General features: G+C 43.2%; 1 protein-coding gene across 1 annotated transcript in view; it reads right to left on the reverse strand.

Annotated features, from left to right (window-relative positions):
* Positions 1-23484, reverse strand: part of NEGR1 (neuronal growth regulator 1) — a 295277-nt gene that overhangs the window by 109562 nt on the left and 162231 nt on the right. The window contains 1 exon segment of the mRNA XM_055815591.1: positions 393-518. Coding sequence (XP_055671566.1) covers positions 393-518 — 126 coding nt within the window.

Here is a 23484-nt window from a genome sequence, read left to right on the forward strand (position 1 = left end):
CAATGGCAGTTACATTAAATTTAATCTGTTGCATGATATGTTAATGTTTTTAACTTTCATGCCTACTTCTAGAGAGCCCTGTGTGCTCTTGATTGTTTCCTTGTTTTGATTTTAATTGGAATTGTTTGATAAATGTCTGCAGCCTGTTAAAACAGGCTTAAAAATAGATTTAAGGTGTCTTTATTTCTACACTCTTGTGTTATGGTAGTGTTATAGTTTTCCCTGATCGCAGCTGAAATCTCAAGAACCTTTTGTTTTCTGAAAGTCCAGTTAGGCACACACTTTTTAAGGCATACCAGAGTGATGCTGCCACACTTCTGAAAACTGAAAATGCAAAACCTGTTACCGGTGGAATGTTGCAGAAAGCACCGGTGACAGACAGCTGTGCTTACCAGATGGGGAGATGTGTCTCCAAGAAATGGAAGGCTCTGGCTTCCCCGTGGCCAGGCACACCAGGGTAACATTGCTTCCTTCGTTCACAACGATGTCACTTGAAATACGAAATATCTTCGGAGAAACTGCAATGAAAGAAGGAGAAAGTTGTAACAGAAAGCTGCTGAACCAGTGCAATCCCACCAGACACGGCGAGCTGAGGAGAGTTGGGATAGCTGCTGTCAGTGATAAAAATACATCCACTTGTTGAAATATAACTGTGCCCAAACCCTTGTTTAGGTGTGACCACAGCTATTTCCATCACGTCTGCAGAAGCTCAGCCATGGATGCAAAATGTTACAAATAAGAAAGCAGCGATTTCCCCCGTTTTGTGCATAGCAGGTTATGTTACTGAGTCCCCAGTAAACCACCACCGATGGATGCTCTTGTTTAAAAGAAGGCTGAGCTTGCTTGTGACATTTTGAAAAGAAGATGAAATTAAGTTTTTCTTGCACTTTTAAAAATAAAAATGCCTATTACATCTATTCCATGTGTACTTGGAGGGTCATATCTGTAATTGGAGAAGACTAAAATACATCTATTTCTGTTGCTTTGTATTGTTTTTAGCCTTGCAGTAGCAACACAGCTAAGAAAAAAAAAAAGCTAGATTTTTTTTCTTCCCTTTCACCAGCAGAATTCTCCCTTAAACTCCATTTTCTGTGCTATTTATTTATCTGGGCATACAAGAACAGAGTTCCACATGGGTGGAAAATGATGGAAGGCATTAAATGGCCTACTCTTAAGGGAATACTTTATTTCTTGTAATGTTACACATGGAGGAAAGGAACTCAGGGACCCAGCAATGAAGGCAGGAATTCTGGATTTCAGAATGAATCTGTCTTTCTAAAGAAATATGTATTTCTTTACATGGTGTGTTATTACATTTGATATAGAACTCAAATAATTGCAGTAACAAGGCATACCCTATTGACATTGCTCAAAAGCACTCTTCTCTATATGAAAAACAACAAATTTTCTGCAAATATCTGTAAAGGATACAGCTGTTGTGCATGGGTGTTTCAGAAACTTCTGTAACGACTGCTTTAAAATCAAAGTGCTCTGCAAGGTAAGTGGGTGCCAATAAAATGAGGGGAAAATGATATTTATGATCTTCCATTTTCCTAACCGAAGTCTCTGTCCAGCTGGAGCTTTACCCTCCTGAGTGCCACAGCCCCTTCTCACTGGTTTGCTCCAATTTGCCACGGCCAAAATCCCACCATCTGAGCCTGCACATACACATTTGCAACCTGGAACACATTGTTAGCGTCCCTTCGACGTACTTTAAAAGTACAGAGCTTTTTTGTATGCACAGACTGGTCTTGGGTGCTCTGGGATCCCCACCCGCAGATGCTCTCCAGCCCTTTCCTTGCTCCAGCAACTGGAAGTATTTCAATACTAGAAAAGAGCTGGGGTCAGACAGAATTAAAAAAGCTGGAAACCCTCAGTGCTTGCCTGTGGCTGTGCACTTGTGAGCAAGGAAAACTAAAAGCCTGTGTAGGATATTTTTAATTAGCAAACATTGTCTTTAGGGAAAACGAAGGTCCGGAGAAGGCTGAACCTTCCCCAGTTCCTACAGCAGCGAAGGTTGGTATTACCCACCCCTGAAGCTCAAGCAGGTTTACACAGTCACTTGGCAGAGGTACACCCCTGCATTTGCCACAGTCCAACCCACAAAGGTGACACCCCCCTTCCCTCCCGCGCCACGACCTGACAGGCACACAGCTCTCACAGACCCCTCGGAGCCAACACGCACGAATTGCCATTTCCACGGAAAGGGAGCATGCATTTTGCAAAGCCCTGCAATGAACCCGTTACTCAACTGCCTTCTGCAGGAGTCCCTCCCATCCTAAAGGAGACTGTGGGCAGCATCCCCCCCGCCCCCCCCCAGCTGTGCCATGCCATGCCATGCCCCTTCCTTGGGGTCTCCCATGCCCTGGAACAGGCACGTTGGCGTTGGTAATAGAGGTCTCATCACTCCCTGTCCCAGCCCAAGCTAAATATCATCAATGTTTCAGCTCAGCAGTAGACAAAAATCTGAAAGGAATTCATATTTATGTGTAGGGTATGAAAAATAAATATACTTTCTAAAGACAGCTGGTGAGGGATCATTCTATCTGAAACGCAGAAATCCATCTGAGAGCAGGATATCATGAGTAATGGGGCATATGCAGTGGCTTTATTCAGTCTACAATATTTTTAAATTATCTTCCTAAATCTGAGCTACTTCTTTCTTTATCCTTCAAGAATGAAAGTACTTCCAGAAAGTCAAGTAAAAGAATCAAATAACTCAAAACAGTTCTTCTCACAAGTAAATACATACAACTGACTGACGCAATATCTATTTGGAACTGTGGAAATATCTTCCAGATTAAGTAAATGTTACAGTGTAAGATTTCCAAAAGCATTAAACTTATTATTCGAGGTTCTGCACCTTTGAAGCTAGAAAAAAAGAGAGATTTGCTCATGTTCTGGCATTACTGAAGCAGTACCACAGAGGGATTTTTCACACCTGACACCTAATGCTCTTTATCCAAGTGATTCTTATTTGCCTTAAACTTGTCAATAACTGTAGCGGAGGACGTGGCTGGAGCCCGCTGTGCTGCTGTGATGGAACCTGGGTGGCCAGTACGGACTAAAGCAAACTAAAGGAGGTCTCCTGGTGCTCAGGCTGTGCCAGGGTCGGGATTAGGTTTAGTCCAGTCTCCTCCCTGCATCCATCACCAGAAACTGGGTGGCTGAAATATGCACTCACTTTTCAGTATACCTATTTAATTAGTGCCACTGATAAAAACAGATTAGAAATACAAGAACATTAATTTCAGGGGAATGGGGAGCTCTTGGCATGCTCTGTTGCTGGTCCTTCAGCTCAGCTACTGCAGATGCTGTCAGCAGAGTGGCATAAGGATCCAGCATAGAAGCTGGGCCATATGTGCAGTTGTAATCCAATCTCACAGAGCACAAATTTCCAAAGAAAATACACTGACAGCCCTGCCATGGGCAGGAACCTAGGACTGAAGGAATGGGGTTTCATTCAGTTCACATGGATGAGCTTGCTTTTCCAAGGTAAAGATCAACATGGTCTACCCTTCTCTGTGCTGCCTAAAGCAAGCGTTGTCTTTGTCCTCCATTGCCTTTTCTCCATGGGTTTTATTTGCTCTTTATCGTTCACCTCTTTTCCAAGTGTCCGCTTCTCACAAAAAGCAGCACATTGTCTCTAATCTCAGCCCCCCACCCTGGATTTCCTCCTGCAGATCCAGGTCAGTCCCTCTCCCTGTCTGGGGACAGCCACTGGCCCTGGCTGTCGGGCTCACCTTCCCTGCCTCTAGCTTTGCCTACTGTGTTCAAACCCCAGACGGATAGTATTTTGTCAAATATTTTAATTTTGGTAAAACCATATGTTCTAATGGCAAACACTCTGAAAACCGTCCCCTGGCAATTCTACATGTAAGCCATGGTTATGGAGCACAGAAATTGATATGAGCAAAATTCAACTGTAGTAACGTATTTATGGAATATATGGCTGGGGGGGTCACTGGGATAATTTGGTCTGAGCTTAGATAGTCACAGGCTCTAGGAATTTTCCCAGGAGCCTGACTAAAGTATGAGTTTTAGAAAGCTGTCTAGTCTTATCCTGGTGACTCCAGGTGATGCTCACGCTGCCACATCTGGTAAACACTTTCAGTGAATACATACCCCCTCACCGCCGGGAAATAGCATCTTTGTTCAAAATTGCATTCCACTAAATTCAGCTTTTGGAAATCAGATCTTCATAATGTTTTTGTCTGCCAGACTGAAAATCCCCCTTACTATCAAGTGTCTTTCCTATGACGAAGGACCCATACAACGTGACAGATCACCTCTTTCTCTGCAGATGATTTGGGCACTACAAGCTTAATTTTGGTAAGGCTTCCTAGATAATATTTGGTCCTCCCTTTTGAGGAATATCTGAATCGTCCTGAAATGTGGACAGTGGAACAAGGCATAATAGCTTAGCAGGAGCCTTACCGACACTGTGTACAGAGGTAAACCCACTACTTTAGCTCAGCTTTGTTTCTTCTTTCCCTGTGCAGTGATTATCACACAGACCATCATTCCTATTGCCCCTCCAGCTCCTGCCGTGGCCAGCCTTGGGGGGAGGGAGGGGGCAGGAGGCACCGAAGGGCTGAGGATGGCTAACTGCATGCACCTCCTGCGTGGTTAAAAAAACCCAGTTATGTATGCTACTACAGCAATGTCAATACCTGGAGGCTTCTCTCGGTCCCATTGCATGTCCACCTGTGACAGCCTCCTGAGCAGTACTATGGGAACCTCCTCTTAGTTTCCCCTTTAAAATTGCATATCCTGTGGAAAAAAACCTTGTGTCCCCAGTGGGAGAAGGGTAGTGTCCTCAGGGCTCTGCCGCAGAAGTGACCTGCCTGCTGTCCAGCGTCACCCTCTGCCCTACCTCATGGCAGCTCCGGTAAGATCTTCCCCCATCAGCTTCCCCACCATCCTGCTTTTTCACCTGCATATTTGGAGGAGCTGTTTTGTCTGCTCAGATCTGCTCCCTCTGAAGCCTGACTGATTGATGCTGATAGGAACTGAGTCTCTGGCTCCTACTTCTTCCTGGAGTCCAGAATTATGTGTGCCATTATTCTGCAAGCAATTGACATTGAGTCTATAGTTCATTGCAGGGTCTCATTTCTCATTTTCAAGGACTGGGATTATATTCTTAGTTACATTCACATGTACATAAATGATGCAGCATAATAAAGCTTAATAGTGTAGTGGGAATGACTGTAGGGTAGAGCTGCTTTTGTAGTTGCTGTTGCTTTTTTGAATGTGGGAAAGGATGTCTTGTTTTCATCACAATTCAGAATTACCATGTAGAAATTCTGGAGCCTCAGCATAAATGCACCCATCTTGTTTCTTAAAATATGGGCTGTCTTACTGCCCCCCCCCCCCCCAACTGAAATGTCCAAATCTACATAGTATCAAGATTATAACATATGTGGCTGGACATACAGCTCTGATTTTCTGATTTTTTTTTTCCCAGATAAAGGTGGTGACAAGTTAGTAAATACATTTTTTTATAGTAACATTTATTAAATCAAACAGTGACCAACTTTCTTTTCAGATTATAATGTAATCAGTCCTGTCTTATCTACAGAATATAGCCAGTCCCAATAAAACATGTGAGAGGAATTGGATTTTAAGTACAGGAGTGTTACATCTAGGAGTGTGGCAAGAAAGATTTTATCACCAGAATCGAAGGAACCACCTGCTTCGCCCCTCCCAGGTGTTGCAAGTGTAGCTTTGCACTCACATTGCCTTTGCTGACACTTTGCACACTTGCTTTTCAATAAAGAGTGATTTTTTTTGGTGAAAGAGAAGTATTATACAGCCTCTTTTCCAGAATCCCCAGTACCCTTCAGTTCTTCATCCAACTGCTGGGCTGCATCCCCACCTCTCTGTCTGCTATGATAATTTCATTTTTTCCCTAATTATAATTTCATAATTAAGCAATAAACACAGCAGGGGGAGAGAAGATGTTGTTTTCAGCAGCTTAACTGACCATTTCTTTTGGACTGGAATTAATTTGTTGACCAATCCATCTGTGCAAATGATTATGCATTTCTAACTGCGAATGGGCAAACAGCAACGTGCACCGGAGTTTGCAAACCACGGTGGGGGCAGCGCATTTCAGAGCCCCTCCTGCCCGAGGCACGCAGCTCTGCTGCACCGCACTGTCTGAGCACAACACACGCTGCCCAGGGCCTGAGCTGCAGCGGAGCGTTCTGCAAGGGATGCTGGTGGAGAAGCTGTGCGTCCCAGAAGTGCCGTGCCTGTCGTGCCCCAGCCTTTGCTTCTGCAGAACCGCTAACGTGCAATCAAATGCATCTTTCTAAAACCGGTACAAATCTCAGAAGGCAAACCCCTCCCCTCAAAAGCACACACAAACACACTCCCCCGGAGCAGCTACCAGCCCCCAGGGGTACCTGCTCCCCTCCATGCAGGGGCGAGGGGCAATGCAACACCCTCACGGCACAGCCCTGCCACATTTCTTCTTTTTTACAGATTTTCTGATATGGTGGCACAGACAGGGTACCACAACTTTTGGCATTCCCCCGCACACAGAAGAAATGGGCTCCTCCAAATAGCATTCCATACGCCTTCTGATGAATCCCAGAGTGAGACATTTTCAGCCAAAAGGCAGGTGGACTCCATCAGTTCTCCTCCTGCAGCTGGCTGGAGCCTACAGGACCCCAGTGCACAGTCTCTGCTGGTAGCACTTCACACCCCTGCACGTTCTATCCCAAATATGCAAGGGCTCAATCTGGTTTTTAAATGTGCAGTATTTTATAATAGCTTTTATACTATACATGAGACTATGGTTAAAAACATGTACGATCTATTGCATTTGTGCTAGGGAGACAGATGCCCCGGTGCAAGGACCCCTGCCCAGCACCCTGCCCCATGACGGTTTCCCACAGCAGGCAGACACGGGGCACCGTGCTTCCCCGCCGCGCTGCAAACACCCCGATGTCATCGCCACGCGCCCGGGGCAGCACTTTCCTCTCTCCCTTTATCTTTCATGTCTGCATCTCGGTTAAGTCCTTTTCCTCGTGCCCCGTTAGATGAAGTATTACAGAACTACCACTGAGCTTTGACTACGGAGAAGGAGGAACCCCCCCCCGGCAGCTCTGCACCTGCAGCACTGTGTGCCTGTCCCAGTTTTATACCCACTGTGTTTTCGCACTCAGCGTTGCACAGAACACAGACCCCACCGTCCTCGCCTTGAGGGACACAAAATCCCAGTGGACAAACACTTTCCAGATTTTGCTGAAGACCGGAAGGTCTGATCCAGAAGAAGTCTGCACACTTTTGTTTCTTTTTGAGGCTTATCATCAGGAATTCCACAGTCCTTTGATTTGAACTGTGACATGGTAGAAGACGGAGAATTTTCTCCAGACTTACAGAGTGCAGATTAAGTGATTTTCTCTTAAGTACATGCTTTGTTCATTTTCTAATTGACTGGGCTCTTCTTTAATCTAGGTTTTATAGCAGGGAAGTCAAATAAAATCTAGCAGAAGATGTCTGTAAGTCTTATTACAATGGCACTGAGCAGGTCGCATCATTTATGCACTTCCAAAATAGAATTAGAAAATAGATCAATGCAAGCCATACATAAAGTAAAATAATGCACTAGTCAATACCGAAGTGTAGTATTGCTGTATAATATCATTCTGTAAAACTACAGAAATGATGCAATATGATCTAGAACTCATGAAAACCTGTAGATTTTATTTTTATCTATGACTTCATAGGAAGATCTTCTTTCCCACGATAGAAATTGGCTTCTGTATTATTTCTGGACTCTCACAGTTTGAGGCCAATAATGATTCCTGGTATATCAGTATGCTGCTAACTTTTCTGCTCTTTACTGACTGATAGGGATCATTACATTCAGATCACTAAAATCCGTGGATTTTATTAATTATGATTAGAATATCTATGCATAATCACAATGGAAAGTTAATATTTAATGAGAATGAAAAAATGTTTATTTTGTGTATGTACTTCTTGTGATACCTCTAAAGATTCTGAACTACGAGCAGATTTAGCTTTTAATATCTGCTACACTGAGCTTTGAGTGCAGATTAAATCCGTTGCAAAGCTACTCTCCATCTCAACAACTACAATCTTTCACCCATCCCACATGGCAACTGTGAAGGTCAGAAGAAAAATTAAATATAGCAGTGAGTAAACATTTATGCAGTATACGGATTAAAGAAATGCATAAAGAGCAAGATAATAAGCAAGGATTAAAGTTGAGTTAAACTCCCAAATAAATTTTGTACAGGAGTCCAAAATGAAAAGCACTTTACAGTCGTCTGTCATTGTTTCTTAAAATGCTTTTAAAGGAATACTTTCCCATTTAGGACGAAGTATATAGACTATTTGTAGAAATTAAATACAGGAGACAATCAAATCTAATCTGCTTTCTATAGTTTTATCCAAGTGCCCTGCTGCAGAGACAGGGACTGAGCGAGAAGCCTGGGGGATTGCCCTGAAGGTGGAATCCCTCCCTTGGCAGGAGACAGCACCAACAGGGCTGTAAGTGCAACTGTGCAACACGCAGCGCGGTGTTAATGCAAGATACAGCCTGGTACGGGATCTGGTATGGGATCCCTGGTGCTGCCCGACACCGGCGGCGGGCACAGAGCACCAGTGCAGTGCGGGGGCCATGGACAGAAACCCCTGTGGGTACCTGGTGTGGCTGAAGAGTTATTGCTAAGTGATGGCCAAGCAACTGTGAGGCCACAGAACGGATTTTCCAGAACCCACATGACAGTCTGATTTTCCAGTTCAATATTTTGAGTGATTTGGGACCAATTCCCCATTTAAAAATTTCAAAATAAAGAGTTGCCCGTGCCCTTTCAAGTGTTAAATGTGCTTTAGTCTTTAATAATTTTCTGGGAGTCAAAATAAATCAAAATCAAAGCCAAAGAGTTGTGTTATCACAATAAATAAGAAAAATGATAATTTTTTATTTGCTGATGAAATACAAGGCAAGACTAAACATTTTGAAAAAAGATTTACATTTCAGCGAAGCCTCATTTTCTGTTCAGAAAGCAGTCTGTTACATTGCTCTACTTAAATTTGATCAATTGAGAGAAAAATATGGGAGCAAAAGACAATTCACCCTCACAGGTAGTCATGCAGGCGAGGTGGCATCTGCAGTGCTACAGTATGGTCCTAATGGGCAAGCCCATCCTTACGCAGATTTAACACTCCACGCCCCCCGCACCCTTCCTTCATGTGCCTGGAGGAACGCTTTCTCTAAACGGTTTCTGTAAATGACCGACAATCTGAAAATTTCAGCATTTTCCATCATTTCTTTTCTACAGTTCTTTGTTGAGAATAGTTATTGTACTTGGCTTTCATAAGTAATTTGTCAGCTTTACAGGATAGGAAAAAAGAAAGAGGAACATACTCAAAAAAGTTGTTTACCGGGTTGGTTTGCACAGTGTTTTGTTTAAATATTTGCCAAAGCTTATATCCACTACAGCGTTAAATAAATTAATCACCTTTATTAGAAGTGCATACTGATAGAGCGTGGCATGAGGGACACAGCAACATGTTTATTTTCCCTTGGGCTGTTTATAACAGAGGGAAGGAAATTTGTTTCTGTTTCCAAAAGCAATTAAAACAAACGGCATGAGAATGAAGTTCAGACAAGTCTTAATAGAGAGCTTCTATAAAACCAAGTGTGCAATAATAACGATAACGTTAATAATAACAATCATAATTTTATTCCACTCTCATGCCACTGAAGTACAATCCATTGGAACCAGCCCATCAGCTCCAAAATAGCTCCTACGTGATAACAACCCACCGTCCAAGTCCAAATCCCAGGGCCTTGAAGGCAAATAAAGCGGAGGCTCGCGGCATCCCCCCCCAGCTAGCTCCGCAAAACCCGCTGCGAATTGCTGACACTGCCCAGCTGGGGTCTGGCACTCAGGGTGGGCTGTGCCCCTGTGTCCCATCCCCCCCAGTTTGGGTACCCTCCTACCTGGACGGTGTGATGCTGCTCTGAGCCACCAGGACCTCGCTGAGCATCGTCGGGGTGGGGTGGGGGGTTGGGGGATGATTGTCCATGATGTGCAGATGAGCCCGTAAAGCACTGGGGACTCCTTGGCGATAATGAACCCCCTACCTCAATGTAATTTGTAACCATTAGTAGTCAGGAAACTAGCTGAGCTGCACTTGCAGCCAAAATGTACAAAAAGAGCTCAGAAGAGAAAGGGATTATTATCTTCTCAGACTCCCTGCGTTTTAATCTCCTCATCGGATGTTTCCCTCTGACTCTTGGGAGCAGGTGACCCTCTGATCCCACCAACCTGATGAATCCCACAAAGCTCCTGCAGCCTGTGTCCCACCCCCCAGCATGGGACCTGTGCAGCGTGGGCAGCATGGCCGCAGCAGCAGGCATGGAGGCACCGCGCTCTTCCTCCCACCAGTACACACCATCCCTTGGTGGGGGGCACGGAGGCAGTGAGACCATCTCCACATCTTCCTAGAGCCTGTCTTGGAATATAAATTTTTTTTCCATGTACACACAGATTTTGTAATATTCCCTGTACATCTGCCTTCCAAAATTCTAAAAAAAATATTCAACATTTGAATTGAATCTTTCTAATTTCAAAGAAATTCTGAATTTAGCTGTGAAAATGTAAAGTAAGCGGTTTGTCAGGCTGTTTTGAGATGTTATCAGAGGCAAAACTCATCAGGTCTTGACTTGGGCTACTGATCCCTAGCAGCGGATTCCACCAACCGCCAGCAGCAGGTCCCTGGTGCCTCCCGCTCACCCCAGCATGGTAGCGACGTGAGCAGGCACAGGGCTGGCTGCTTTCCTCCGAGGCGAGGTGGCCAGCGAATTGGCCAGCGCAGCGGGGCCAACGCACAGCCCCCAGGGCTCCCCACCCTTTGGGAAGGGGACAGCTTGCCCGCGGCAGGCGAGAATGCCACGTGTCACTGGGGGTTCCCATCAGCTGCAGCTCTGCCCCCCCTGACTGCAGGTCAGGGACCTTTGGGACCTGAGCTGTCTGCTGTAGATACTGAAAAAATAAGGTGAAACATTGCTTTCTCTCTGCAGACAGAATAATTTATTGCTTTGCTTTCCTAATATGCATATTGATTTCATTAACTTGTATGTAGAAATCACTAACATGACATAAGAAATAGATTATTGTTCTTCTTTTTATGGCTTGGACATAATGATTAGTTTTTGTGACAAATACATAGAAAAATTAAAATGTGCTTATGAGGGTTATTAAAACCAGTGACGAACTCCATTTGCCACTAATTGAGAATCTATATGACTTTTCAGCTTGCAGTCATCAGATACCCCAGCATCTGGAAAACCTTCCACTTTACAAATGATCCTGTTTTCCAAAAGTTTTCATGAATTTTAGCATATGCACTCGAATGAAGATTTCTTGCAAGAAAACCCTCATTTCCTACTATTCCCTTCTCTTCCCATTTTAGTCAGAAGGACAAGCAACTTGTGACTGAATAACAAGACACAACCACAACACCCAAATGTGAAAAAAAAGAAAAAAAGAAAAAAGGACAATTAATCAAAGGAAAGTTTTTGTAAAAAAAAATAAATCCCAGGTTTAAATATGGTTATTAGGAATATGTAATACGTTCGAACTGGATGTGAATGAAAAGTGAGGGACTGCATTAACAGCTAGGGTCTTCGACAAGCCATCCAACCATCTGCAGAGCTCATCAATAACCATTGCCAAGCAACAAAAAAAATAATAACATTGCCAACCGCAAACCGCTGTGACTGCTGTGAGGTGTATTAATTAGCAGAAACAGATGTAACTTATTTCCAGGAGATTACACTGGCTGATGTCCCACGCAACAGCTAAAGCTGCTAATCCAGCACAGTGGCTAATTAGCCAGCAAGGTGTCTGAAGGTGCTCGTGAAACTTCGTCACTTGCTCTTGACCCCCAGCCCAGCCATAAATCCAAGCCTTTTTTGATGTGGTTTGCGGGAGGATATCCTCCAGCCAGGGGCTTTACACAGAAAGTAGATGATACCAAATATTTGTGACCTCAAAGTAAAAATGGCAGGGTGGCAAAGAATCCCCTTAGAAGCTGGGATTTGCACAGATTACTCTCGGTCAAGAGGTTAGTGAACGGAAGTCACAGTATTACGATGCAAAATTCATAAATTATAATAAATCAGTGTGCTTTGAATGCTTAAAAAAGCAAGGAACTATTTCACTGTTTTAAAACACCTGTAATTTTTTCAAAATTTTAAAATTATTCATATCTACATAAATCTTACACCTCTCTGGCAAACACGTACACAGTTTTCATTCTCAGATCTGTAACCAATTTTGATCCCCTAACCACCTCTAAATGCCACATCTAAAATACCTTATCTTAAAATAAAATCAACCGTAAACATCACAATTTCTTTTTTCCCAACAACATCATTTTTATAGTTGAACATATTGCACCATAGCTTCTATCATAAAAAAGATAATTGTGCTTTTTAGAGTTATAAAATCATTTGCCAACAGTTAAAAAAACTCACCCTTGCTCCGCTTCTATACATTCCCCCCCTGCAAAGGGCACGTCCCAGGAGACAGCAGCCACTGACACTAGGATTGTCAAACAGGAGTTTGACAAATCAACAACTCAACAAAACTTAAACTGCTGCATTTTAAAGCAGAGAATTTCAGAGAAGAAACCCTTCCTGGATGAAGTCCCATCCCAAATTCCCAGCTGGAGGCAAAGGCTAATGACGTTTTTCTTTGGGAAGGAAATTTTTTGAAAGCCAGTTATTAGTGGAAACTGCAAGTTACCAAAAAATAAAAGTTCAGAATTTTTCAAGCCATATTCATCCAGGGAAGTGGTTGGTTGCCCCTGTGCCCAGCAACACTTTACCGGCCCTAGACATGGATCCCTATGAACTGGGTGACTGACCCAGGGCATCACACCTCCTTGTGGCTGCTGGAAAGAGCCGGTGGAAGAGGAAGAGTTCACATTTTTGGAGCATTTCAGGCACACGTTGTAAGTGTAAGGCCAAGGGCAGCTCATGGATCATTAACCCTGGAGAAATGCACGCCCCGAGACGGTGGGCAGCTCCCCCGTGCAGCGCAGGCAGCATCGCCTGCAGCAGTTCAGCCCCCAGCTCCTCCCATACCTGCACCTTCCACGGTGACTCTAACTGCTTATGAATGCAGAAAAATGCAGGTAACCATCCAGATGACTCTTCATGGAGCATCATTTCTTGTCCAGCTGAAGCTCCATGTTGTAATCAAAAGTTGCACGAAGATTTTCTTCATGTTTGACCAAAATAAAATAATAAGGTGAGCTCAATATTTAGTGGGTTGTAAAATACCCCCAAAACTTACATGATTTTTAGACTATAGTTAATACGGTTTATAAGTCAGCAGAGTAAATAATCTAAGTAAGTAGAAAACAACCTGTGCTAGTGTGGCACAAATCTTCATTTATGTGACAATCAGTCACCAACTGGGAAAACTAGGATTTTTTTTTCTTCTTTTTTGCATTTACATGATTAGTTCCTTAACAGCAGTGTGATTGAAGAGCATTGCCTAAAGGTCCCCACCTCTCGCTTATTAAACACACTTTGTCTTGTTCGCAGAAGAAGCATTGGCACACTGGTTCTGATACAATAAATTATGGGTGGGCTGTGAAGAAAAATGGCTATATCTGGATCCTTCATTTATTTCCAATTCATGTCAACACTAAAGCATGAGGAAAACCTCATAAAACTGGCACTTTTTAAAGCTGTTGATTAATCTCTTTTCCTCTCACCCCTTTCATATCATTACCAGTATAACCATAATTCGTATAATGTAATATCCTTTATGTTTTAACTATAATTCTTTTATCGTGTATTATCTGTTTGCAGTGATCAGTTTATTTTAGACCAACTTGAATATCAGTCTCGAATTACAGAAAAGAAGACCCACATTGCCACGGGAACATGCTAACACAGAATTGGAAGGAAAAGTCAAATTAAAAATGTGGAAGCAAGTATTCCCTCTGGTGTTGTACCAACAGCACCCTGGCGTCACAGGGGCAGCAAGGCTTCCTGGAAGCGGGTGTTGGCTGGTCAAGGCTGACACAGCTGGGTGTACATCTACAAGCTTCTTCCCAAATCACTCATTTCAGCACAGAACTATTGGCCTTTACCTGCTCTGCTTGGGGCAGTGGCACTTCTCAATGGTCGTGTTCTATTTTAACCTCAGCAAAAGTTTATGAAGGCATGAGAGACTTGGAAAGATGTCAGCAGTGGCAGATGTGGCACCTGCATGGGCACCGTCCCACCTGCTGCCTCATTAGCCGCCGAGCTGCTAATGACGGTGGTGTGCACCTACACCCCTTGGCTTGGGGGGTGGGGTGGGAGGTGAATTAAAATAGTGTATTTATCTTCAGCAGCAATGTCTCAAATAAGTAAATTGATTGGGGTTGGTCAAAACCTACTTAAAATGAACCATGCCTTAAATACGGGAACCGAATGAAGAGTGAATTTAAACTTCAGAGCGGTTTGCTGAAGCCAGCGGGAGGTTTGCCCATCAAAGTGAGGCTCTTTACTGCATCACTAAACCAGAAACACGGTGGCTCACGGCAGCGTGCTTGCTACGCGCTGCTTCTTGAAGGCTCAGACTCTCGCCCAGGTTCTGTGGGCGATGGCCCCAGCGAAGGTGGGACTGCGTGTGAGCGAGGGCAGGGGCAGGGAGGGCTTCTTCCATCATATTTGGAGGACTGTTACCAAGCCAAGAAGCCATTCACAACATGCGCATTGGCATAAATTTATCAATTCAGAGGGTACCACTGCATAAAATTTCAAGTAATGGAAGCTGCAACAAAAGGGATAAATGTATTACTAAAATTGATGAGGAAAAAAGATCAAGAAAACCTTACCAGCTATGTATCAACTGTATCGCTGTGATTGATTTTCACTTAGAATATCTAAACATTTAACTAAGAACTACTTCAATATTTTTTCATAAATACTTTAGTAAGATCTAAAAAGTTTAACAAAAAATAAGCTAAAATATGAGGTGGATTTTTTTCTGTTATTAAATACTAACAGGGATTTTCAGGGACTGTTTTTACACTGTTGTGCTAATACCTCTGGTGCTTACAGTCCATCCGTGTTCTTCAAAGACTGAAAATAGAAGAGCTCAACCAAATAATGTGTGCGGCATGTATGGGAGAGGTTGGCCCCAAGCTGGACTCAAACCCCCACTTCTCCGAGGAGGGAATGAGATGTGTCTCCAGGCACAGCACATCTGGAACAAGTGTGTTGGCCTAAAGTGCAAAGTTGTGGCAGGGAGGGAGGCGATAGCAGCGCCAAGGTTTCACCTCGCCATCCAAGCCTGCTCTGCAAGGCGGCGAGGATATGCCCTGGATGAAGGCTGATGGGCAAGGTTGGTTATGATGCTGAAAGTTCTTTGAAAGACGTACAGAACAGCTTTCTTTCTTCCAAGCAAATCAGAGGGTCTTCATCTCTTACGCACAGTTATTTTGTCATGCAACCATCTCTCCACCACTGAAGCAGCCGACTCTCTGCAGATAATCATTCTTCAGTTTCTGATGCCATAGATTTTCCCTATTTTCTGTGACTCATATTGTTCACTTGCTAAATGTAGAGAGAAGGGAAAGGATGAGCACTTGTTCTCTCTGCAGCTCTTTCATCACTCTCCTACACTTTTTTCTTTTTTATTACGGTACTCGATTTATCACTGAGAAAATACAGAAAAAGAAAAGCTATATTCTTTGCCTTGAGATGGATTTGTTATCAGCGGTTTGATGCTTTGTAAAGCAGAAGAAATGCAGAAAACAAACCTGCCATTTTTGTTAATTGATTTGCAAAAATCCTAGTTTTAAATCAGAAAAAACCTTACTGAAGCAAAACTCTAGCAATATTTTATTTTTCTTTCAAAACTTTCCATCTTTTCCCCTTCTGTGGAAAGCCATTCCCAGGTGCCTTGACATCACCAGATTCCTGGGTCCCCAGGCAGCACAGTCCCCGAACCTTCGACAGGTCTTTGGTTTACAGCAAAGGCAACCATTAGGGTGAGCAATCCCACACTAACCTCACTGGCTAAATAAACACTGGCCATCGATCCTGAAGGATAAGCCTCATTCCAGCTGGGGGAGACCATCAGAGGTGCCTCCAGCCGCCCTGCATTAGAGCTCCCATCCTTGGCCAGCCTTTCCCAGGGATGGTTTCCATGTTCCCTTGGGTGCACAGCCAGTATGAGACGTTGGGTTTGGCCGAATACGTTCTCCTGTAACACCGGCACGTCTGGGGTTTTAACCACAATTTCAGCTGTGCTTAGCAAGCTAGGAGTAATTAGGTACTTCTTTGTTGACTGTCTAATTACTCTTCTTAACTTTTTTAAACACCACTGAAATTGGTTACAAATGAAAAGCAAATCACTTGATTTACAAAAAAACCCTTACTGGTTCCTGATACTAATAACACCGTAATGGGATGCTGCGGTGTTATGTCTTTCTGGGATGAAAAAATGAAATAAAAGGAAATGAGAAAAGCATGTTTCTGCAAGCCATATAGTCCTCGAAGCAATCATGGCCCATAAACCAGCAGACGTGTGCCTCGTGCAGGTGCTAGCGGGATGCTTTCTAGCCTCAGAGAGAATCCTTCATCCAAAATAAGGATTGTCAGAGTATGGATAGAAAAAAGAATTATTTTATTTGGAAATGCTTTCTGTGCAAATGGGGATGAGATTTGTGACTGTGGGATTACACCTTTATGGTCTTTTCTTCTTAAAGACAAGGCGAACTGTCATGGTGAAACATCCCTTGGGCACAGAGAAGATGCAGAGCAGGTCTCCCATTTTCCATCCTTCATACTGTGTTTTTCCCACTACCTAGAAAAGTTTTCAGACATATCACAAGCACCTTTCAGTAAGCAGCGCTGTTCAATCAAACCGCAGCTAAGGATTTAATCATGTAAATGTAAAAAAAAAAAAAAAAAAAAAAAAAAAGCAGTAACCTACTGGCTAAAACTAAAGTTCTCCCAGTTGGTGACTGATTGCTGTCTGAGCAGAAGGTCTGCGCAACAGACAGGATTCTATTTTAGTTGCACCGTTTAAGCTAATTTAGCACACAGTGATATGAAAGCACACTGAAAAATCAGGGATCCTTTCAGTGTATCTTACAGACCATTAAATATATGATTTATTTAATTATTTCCTAGGCAAATTATGTCAAAGTTACTTTTTATTTTGAGTCTAAGAATGATTCTTCTCTGACTCAGATCCTCCTGCAGATCCTGACCCCAACCCTCTGTCTGGCACTGGAGACTCGTGTCATGCCTGTGCAACAGTTTCCATGTAAGAACTAAAGGTAGTCTTATGAGGGATTCTGGGAAGCATTATCTCAGATAATCAACGCAAAAGTCTTACATGTAGTGGCAGTGATATTGTGTGATTAAAAATGTAAATAAAAAATTCACACAAAGGTTATTCCTGAAAATCCTCTCCAATTTAGTGAATTAAAACATTTAGCATGTCCACAATGGGAATACAATGTGATTTTAATGGTGTATTGTTACAGAAAGTAGATACCCCCCAAAAGGAAGAATGATTAAAAATATGAAAGTGGTTGAAGGTAAAAATAATACAACATTCTATCTAGTTGAAAGAATGGCTCCCTCATATTCATCTTCTATGCCAGCGTTTCAGGGGAATGATCACTAAGAAAAGACAATAAGAAAGTTCTTTACACAGGTGTAAGAAAGGAAAAACCGGGTGGACCAGGACAAACATTTGTCAGTTAAAACACAGTCTGAATAAATTGCATAGAACAGAAGGCTTCAAAAATCCTATGGTCCATAGGAAATCTCCGAAGACCTCTCTGTGATTAAGCAGACTTAGACTGGAAGAGGACAGCAATATATAAGCAAAAATGTATAAATAGATCTGCATATAGATCTCTCCTGTCTGTGAAGCGCCACTGAACACCTGCACCTTCCAGGGCTCGCTAAGCACCTGAAGCCAGCTTAGGCAGGTCTGGGGGTCAACGTGTGAGCGCTTCACATGTGCCAGACTGGTGCCAGCCCACCCCACCTGCTGCCTTGCCGTGCCTTGCCGTGCCTTGCCGTGCCTTGCCATGCCTTGCCATACCTTGCTGTGCCTTGCCTGGCCTCTAATTAAAGTGCAAGGGCTGGTGGCATAACATGCCACCTATAAGGTGGCTGGTTTCCTCATCATTACAGTCTGCCAAAAATATTCTAAATCCTTTCTTTCTTCCTATGCCATTAGATATAGGCTACACTGTCCTCATTTCTCCAGAAGGTGTCAATAAATTTCTGGTTATTATATAAGGAAGCACACATATTATTCCCTCAAAACCCCACTATTCCTCTTGTCTTGTCAGACAATAAGCTAAAATACTACAAGGTTTGATTTAAAACCAACAGAGAGAAAAATAATTTGGTCAAGCCAGCAAAGCAATGTGATGTAACAGTGCAGAGTAAACAATTATTTCCCATTCCCTACCACTGTTGACAATGCAGCAGTTGTGTCCAGCCTTAGCAAGCAGGGAGGCAGCTTGCTGGGGTGCCAGCGGCCACAGTTGTCATGTGTTTTTGTGTATGTACGTACAGAGCTGGAGGGCACAGAGAAATGAAGAACTGGTAAAATGCAGAAAGTTGGCATATGTAAATTTAAAGATTAATTAAAATATAAGTGTGTATAGAGCTTTTCACTGGAATATTTTATGCAACATACTAAGTACCAAGAAAAAAAGTACAGAATAGGAAATTATAGGTAAACACTATCAGTAATCCTCACAGGCAAAATGAGAATATTTGAAGTTTTTGGCCCATAAACAATAATATACTTGTTGCCATTCTTGCTATCGCATAAACTATATAAAAAGATCTGTAATGATTCAAGATGCTTTCTTGCAACTGTGCATTTTTTTTCTTTTGGAGAATTTTACGGGTTTGATTTTTCTCCAGTAAGGCTGGATGACAGATTTACATTGTATTCCCAATATAGTTATTAAAAATAATTTCCCTTGACAGTTGTCTGACTGCATCACTCCCCCTTCTTTGAATCCTAACCATATGTCTCCGCTTAATTTGCATTTTAAGTAACTTGTTCTTATCTGAAAAGCAATTCATTGTCCTTTACTCCTCAGTATGTGTCCACTCTTGCCCGTTACAACATGAACATGCAGTTCGATGATGTCCATGGCCACCTGCTTGGACAGTATCACCTTCCCCTTCCCTTCATCCACACCTCTCTCCACATGGAGAGGCCCCGGGGAAGGACCACGCCACCCCCGTGATGCCTCAGCACCCACGGCCGATGTGAATTCCACATCGAAGCAGCTGAGTCCTGCCCCACAGAGCCGAGGTACCTGGCCTGCTGGCAGCAAACCCCGCACCGTGGGGGGGGCACTGCGAACATGCTGTCAAGCACGAACCCTTGGGAAGCTGGAAGTCAAATCTCTCAAAGGTCAGGGTGACTTGAAAAGTGGCATGGGCCAGTGGTGCTTAGGAAAAACTTCTGCACTTTGTCGAATGACACCTTAAAAATGGGGCTGAAAGGAAAGGATCCATCAACGACTTCAACCCTTTGCTCCGAGAGAAGATCAGGAGTATCGGAGACATCTCCAGCAGAGACCTCCCCGGGTGACCTGCTCGGGCTCTTGGCTTTCCTCCTATTTGCACCTCCTTGCTGGGAGGTTTTCTTGAACACCTGTCCTGCCATTTGTGCCCTCTTTGTAAACAACTGTGCAAATACTTGAAAATTCATTTTAACCTGCCTACAGGTATGAAATCCTTCATATTTTGCTGGGTGTTACATTTCCTACTATTATTTATTTTTATGCATTTTGTTTTCATTGTCCTTTGAACTTTCTGTACCTTGTCTAAAAAATTTTTTTTTTTAAAAAATTATTCTTCCCCAAATTGGGCATCCCATAGCTTAGACTTCACTGGGTACAGATAAAGTAGAACAGGTACAAACCATTTCCAGTCCGGGTACTGCATCTCCAGTTGACATCTGCCCTTTTCCTGCAGTATTTATGTTGCTGTCTCAGATTTAATACATGGCCCACTATAACTCTTCTGAAGCGCTGCTGCCTGTGTAGCTTTTGCTCATTTGTGTATTTGATTTCTCCCTGAGACTGCTGTCTTGCACTGTCCTTATTGAATTTCATCTTATTGATTCCAGACCATTTCTGAAATCCATCATTTTGAATCTGAAGCCTGTTGTCACAAGTAGTTGCACTTTGATGTCTCCTGCAAATTATATAGATGTATTCTCTAGTACATCACCTAATTTATCTGTTGAAATCTGTATTACATCATTCTGGAATCACGACAGACCCATTCAGTATGTCCTTCCCTCTACACAGTGCATTACTGACAACCATTCCTTCAGCATTATTTTTAACAAGCTGTGTACTCACCTTACAGCAATTTGATCTGGGCTGTCTCTCATGTTTTTGGAAGAGAAAGTCAGGACTGATGGTGTGAACATCACCCTAATGATAAGATGTGATTCCCATCTACCGCCTGACCTTTCCCGGGGGGGCGAGTTACCTTCTCAGAGAAGGAAATTGGACAGGTCTTTCACAGTGCCTGTTTTAGTAATTAATATTCCTCATTTGTCATCTATTACCATTTGATTGTTTATGAGATTTTCTTTTTTTAATGTGTTAAATCTGAACTTTTTTTTCAGGTCAAATGTTATTCTCACTTTTTTATACTTTCCAGGGTGTTCTGTCTATTCCTTTTTAAAAACTAAATACTGGGTTTCATCCTCCCCCAAGATTTCCCAGGATTCTGCTTTCAGAAGTTCGAGGACGAATTGTACCAGCTGGTGATTGTACCAGACTGAGACATCTCTGCATTTAATTTGCCCTTTCCCTGTTGTGCCCCCTGGTGCAGCTCCCTGATGGAGGTGGGCCAGAGGGAGCCCTGGTGCTGCAGACACGGACCAGTGGGGCAAACCTCTGCTTTGCTTCTGGCAGTCTCATGGATGAAGGAGGAGGAGGAGGAGGAGGATGCATCACTGTAGGGGGATCAGAGAAAGGATGGGGGACCCACCGGGAGGTACCCCCCAGGTGTCCCATCCAAGCATCCTGCTCAGCTCACACACATTTCTCCCTGTGGCTCTGGGACAGGCTAGGTCACGAGTACCGTGCTGATGCATTCGTGGGTTTCTGCACACTGAGGGACACCTCTTGTTATCCGATCACATACTGGTTTTACTCAGAGAAAATGGTTCTCTAGTTATACGGAACGCAAATATATACTGAGCAAGTTTCAAATTAATTGACTCAATTCAAATGAATAAAGGCTTGTTCCCTGAATTAAGTCAGTTGGTAGGTATTTATTCAGTATTTATTTTTGTTCTCACTACGTAGCCTAGAAATTAGTAATGATTATCTAACATTTAAACTTGGAATTGCTTTCCACATTATTAATTTCTCCTCTCAAGTTTCTGCAGAACTGCCCCTATTGCACGTAAATGTGTTGCGAGCAGTGTGATTTAATCTTCATGATGTTCCAACGACATGGGAAGCATTAGTATTAATGGGGATTAATGGGATTATTAATATTCAAATTTTACAGACAGTTAGCACTGAATCAAACTCAAACTGTTACCTGCCCAACAGTTTTGGATACCCAACCAGAGACAGTGCATGCAGCATCTTCTAGCAGAATTTCAGCTTCCAGCTGCTGCGGGAGCAGCCAGGGCGGCCCGGGAGGCCCATGGTGCTGGTGGCCACCCTGCCCAGGGCAGCTGCCTGGCTCCTACCACCCCGTTTGAGACACTCCTGCCATTTACACACAAAAAAGGAAAACCAAGTTTCCTCCAGGTTCCTAAATTTGCAACTTTAATATTCCTTAGATGCGGCCCTTGATAATGCTATTGACAACCAATAAGTGTTTTGACTTCGTTGCTTAGAAGTATTCCAGCTCCAAATGATCTTAAAGGCTTCAGCCAGCAAAACCAGTGTTTCTTCAACCTGAACTGAAGCAGGTGATGTTTTGTTTCTGAAATGGTTACAGAACTGCTCTATATGACATTTGTGGTTCTCGAGTATTCATGTACTCGAGTCTCCTGCCCTTTGCTGTGTTACCTATAAACTAGAAGATTTCTTTGGAGAAAAATTCAGTGAGTTTTCCAGCGTTACCAACATGCTCAGCCCAACATAACCTTGAGATGATGACAGGGTCACCCTGTGCCTGTTTAGTAACAGAAACAGCACTTTCAGAGGAGCGTTGTCCTAATAATGGATTTTATAACTTTTTAAAGTCCTACACTATTGCCTCAAGCACAGTCACTGGGCCAGCAAGTATCTGAGTGCCAAATGAATGCCAGTTCCCTGTTAGGGTATTTGATTTGACTAGAAAAGGTCCAAGTGAAAATTTTACTATATCTTCAGCCATACAATCACAGCAATGGATTCAGTTTCTGTTCCCACTGTTACAGTCACACATACACCATGCTAAAACACACAATTACCACCTTGAATGTCTCTGCATACAGAAATCAATGAAAATGGGAAATGTACAAGGACTCTATGCACTTGCCCCTATAAATTACTCTGATTATTAAAGATAACAAATAAATCAAACCTGTACTGCTACACAAAAGTGCCACAAGGATCATAGCCATTCAAAGGAGGACACTTACTCCAGTTAAATGGGCTTCTGGAGCCAAGTACTCAAAATCCTGTTTAATTAGGATTTCAACATCCAGCTAATGACTTTGCTTTGATAATACAGAGCACCACTTCCCATCTTAGGTTAAAATTACAGCAGTCACTTGTCCATGCTGGGTAACTGTGTGACTTACCAGATTCATAAATAAATAACCATTTCTCAGTGTGAACGAACATCTAGATTAATTTATAGCACTTCAAAGTTTAAAAAGACTAAGCATATTCTGTTGGCCTAGCCAGTGATGAAGGCAAGGCTGGTTTGCCTTTGGGAGAAGGCACAGTAGCAGAATGGCAGAAGCATCAGCAGAAATTATTAAACCCCCTAGATGTACTTTGCTACCCTCTTTGGCCAGTATTTCGACTGGGAATTCAGCATGCTTCTGTAAGGGGAGAGCCACAAAGAGAGCCCTGAGAGCCGCTCGGGGTGCTTGTAGAGACCCAGCCAGGCACACCAACCTGCTGCCTCACACACCTCCCTGGAAATAACCCCAGCTCAGGGTTTTGCATGGATCTGGGAACTGGGGAAGTGGGGGTTTGGTTTGTGTGTTTGGTTTTGTCAAACTAAGTTTTTCTCAAAGGCACGTACAGTTCTGGGAAGTGTGCTGCCACAGCTTTCTGCTGCCACGCACCCCATTCGCCCAGGCTGAGACACACATAAATGTGACTCAGAACAGATGGGAAACTGGAAGCAAGCTGAGATCACCCTTGCTGTTACCGGCTTGACCCTCGTCTCCAGCAGTGTGTTTGTGCTGCTCTAGATTTCACTGCATGCCCATTGGTGCCAAACACCCATCA

The sequence above is a fragment of the Falco peregrinus genome, chromosome 10 (assembly GCF_023634155.1).
Source record: "Falco peregrinus isolate bFalPer1 chromosome 10, bFalPer1.pri, whole genome shotgun sequence".
Taxonomy (NCBI): Eukaryota; Metazoa; Chordata; class Aves; order Falconiformes; family Falconidae; genus Falco; species Falco peregrinus.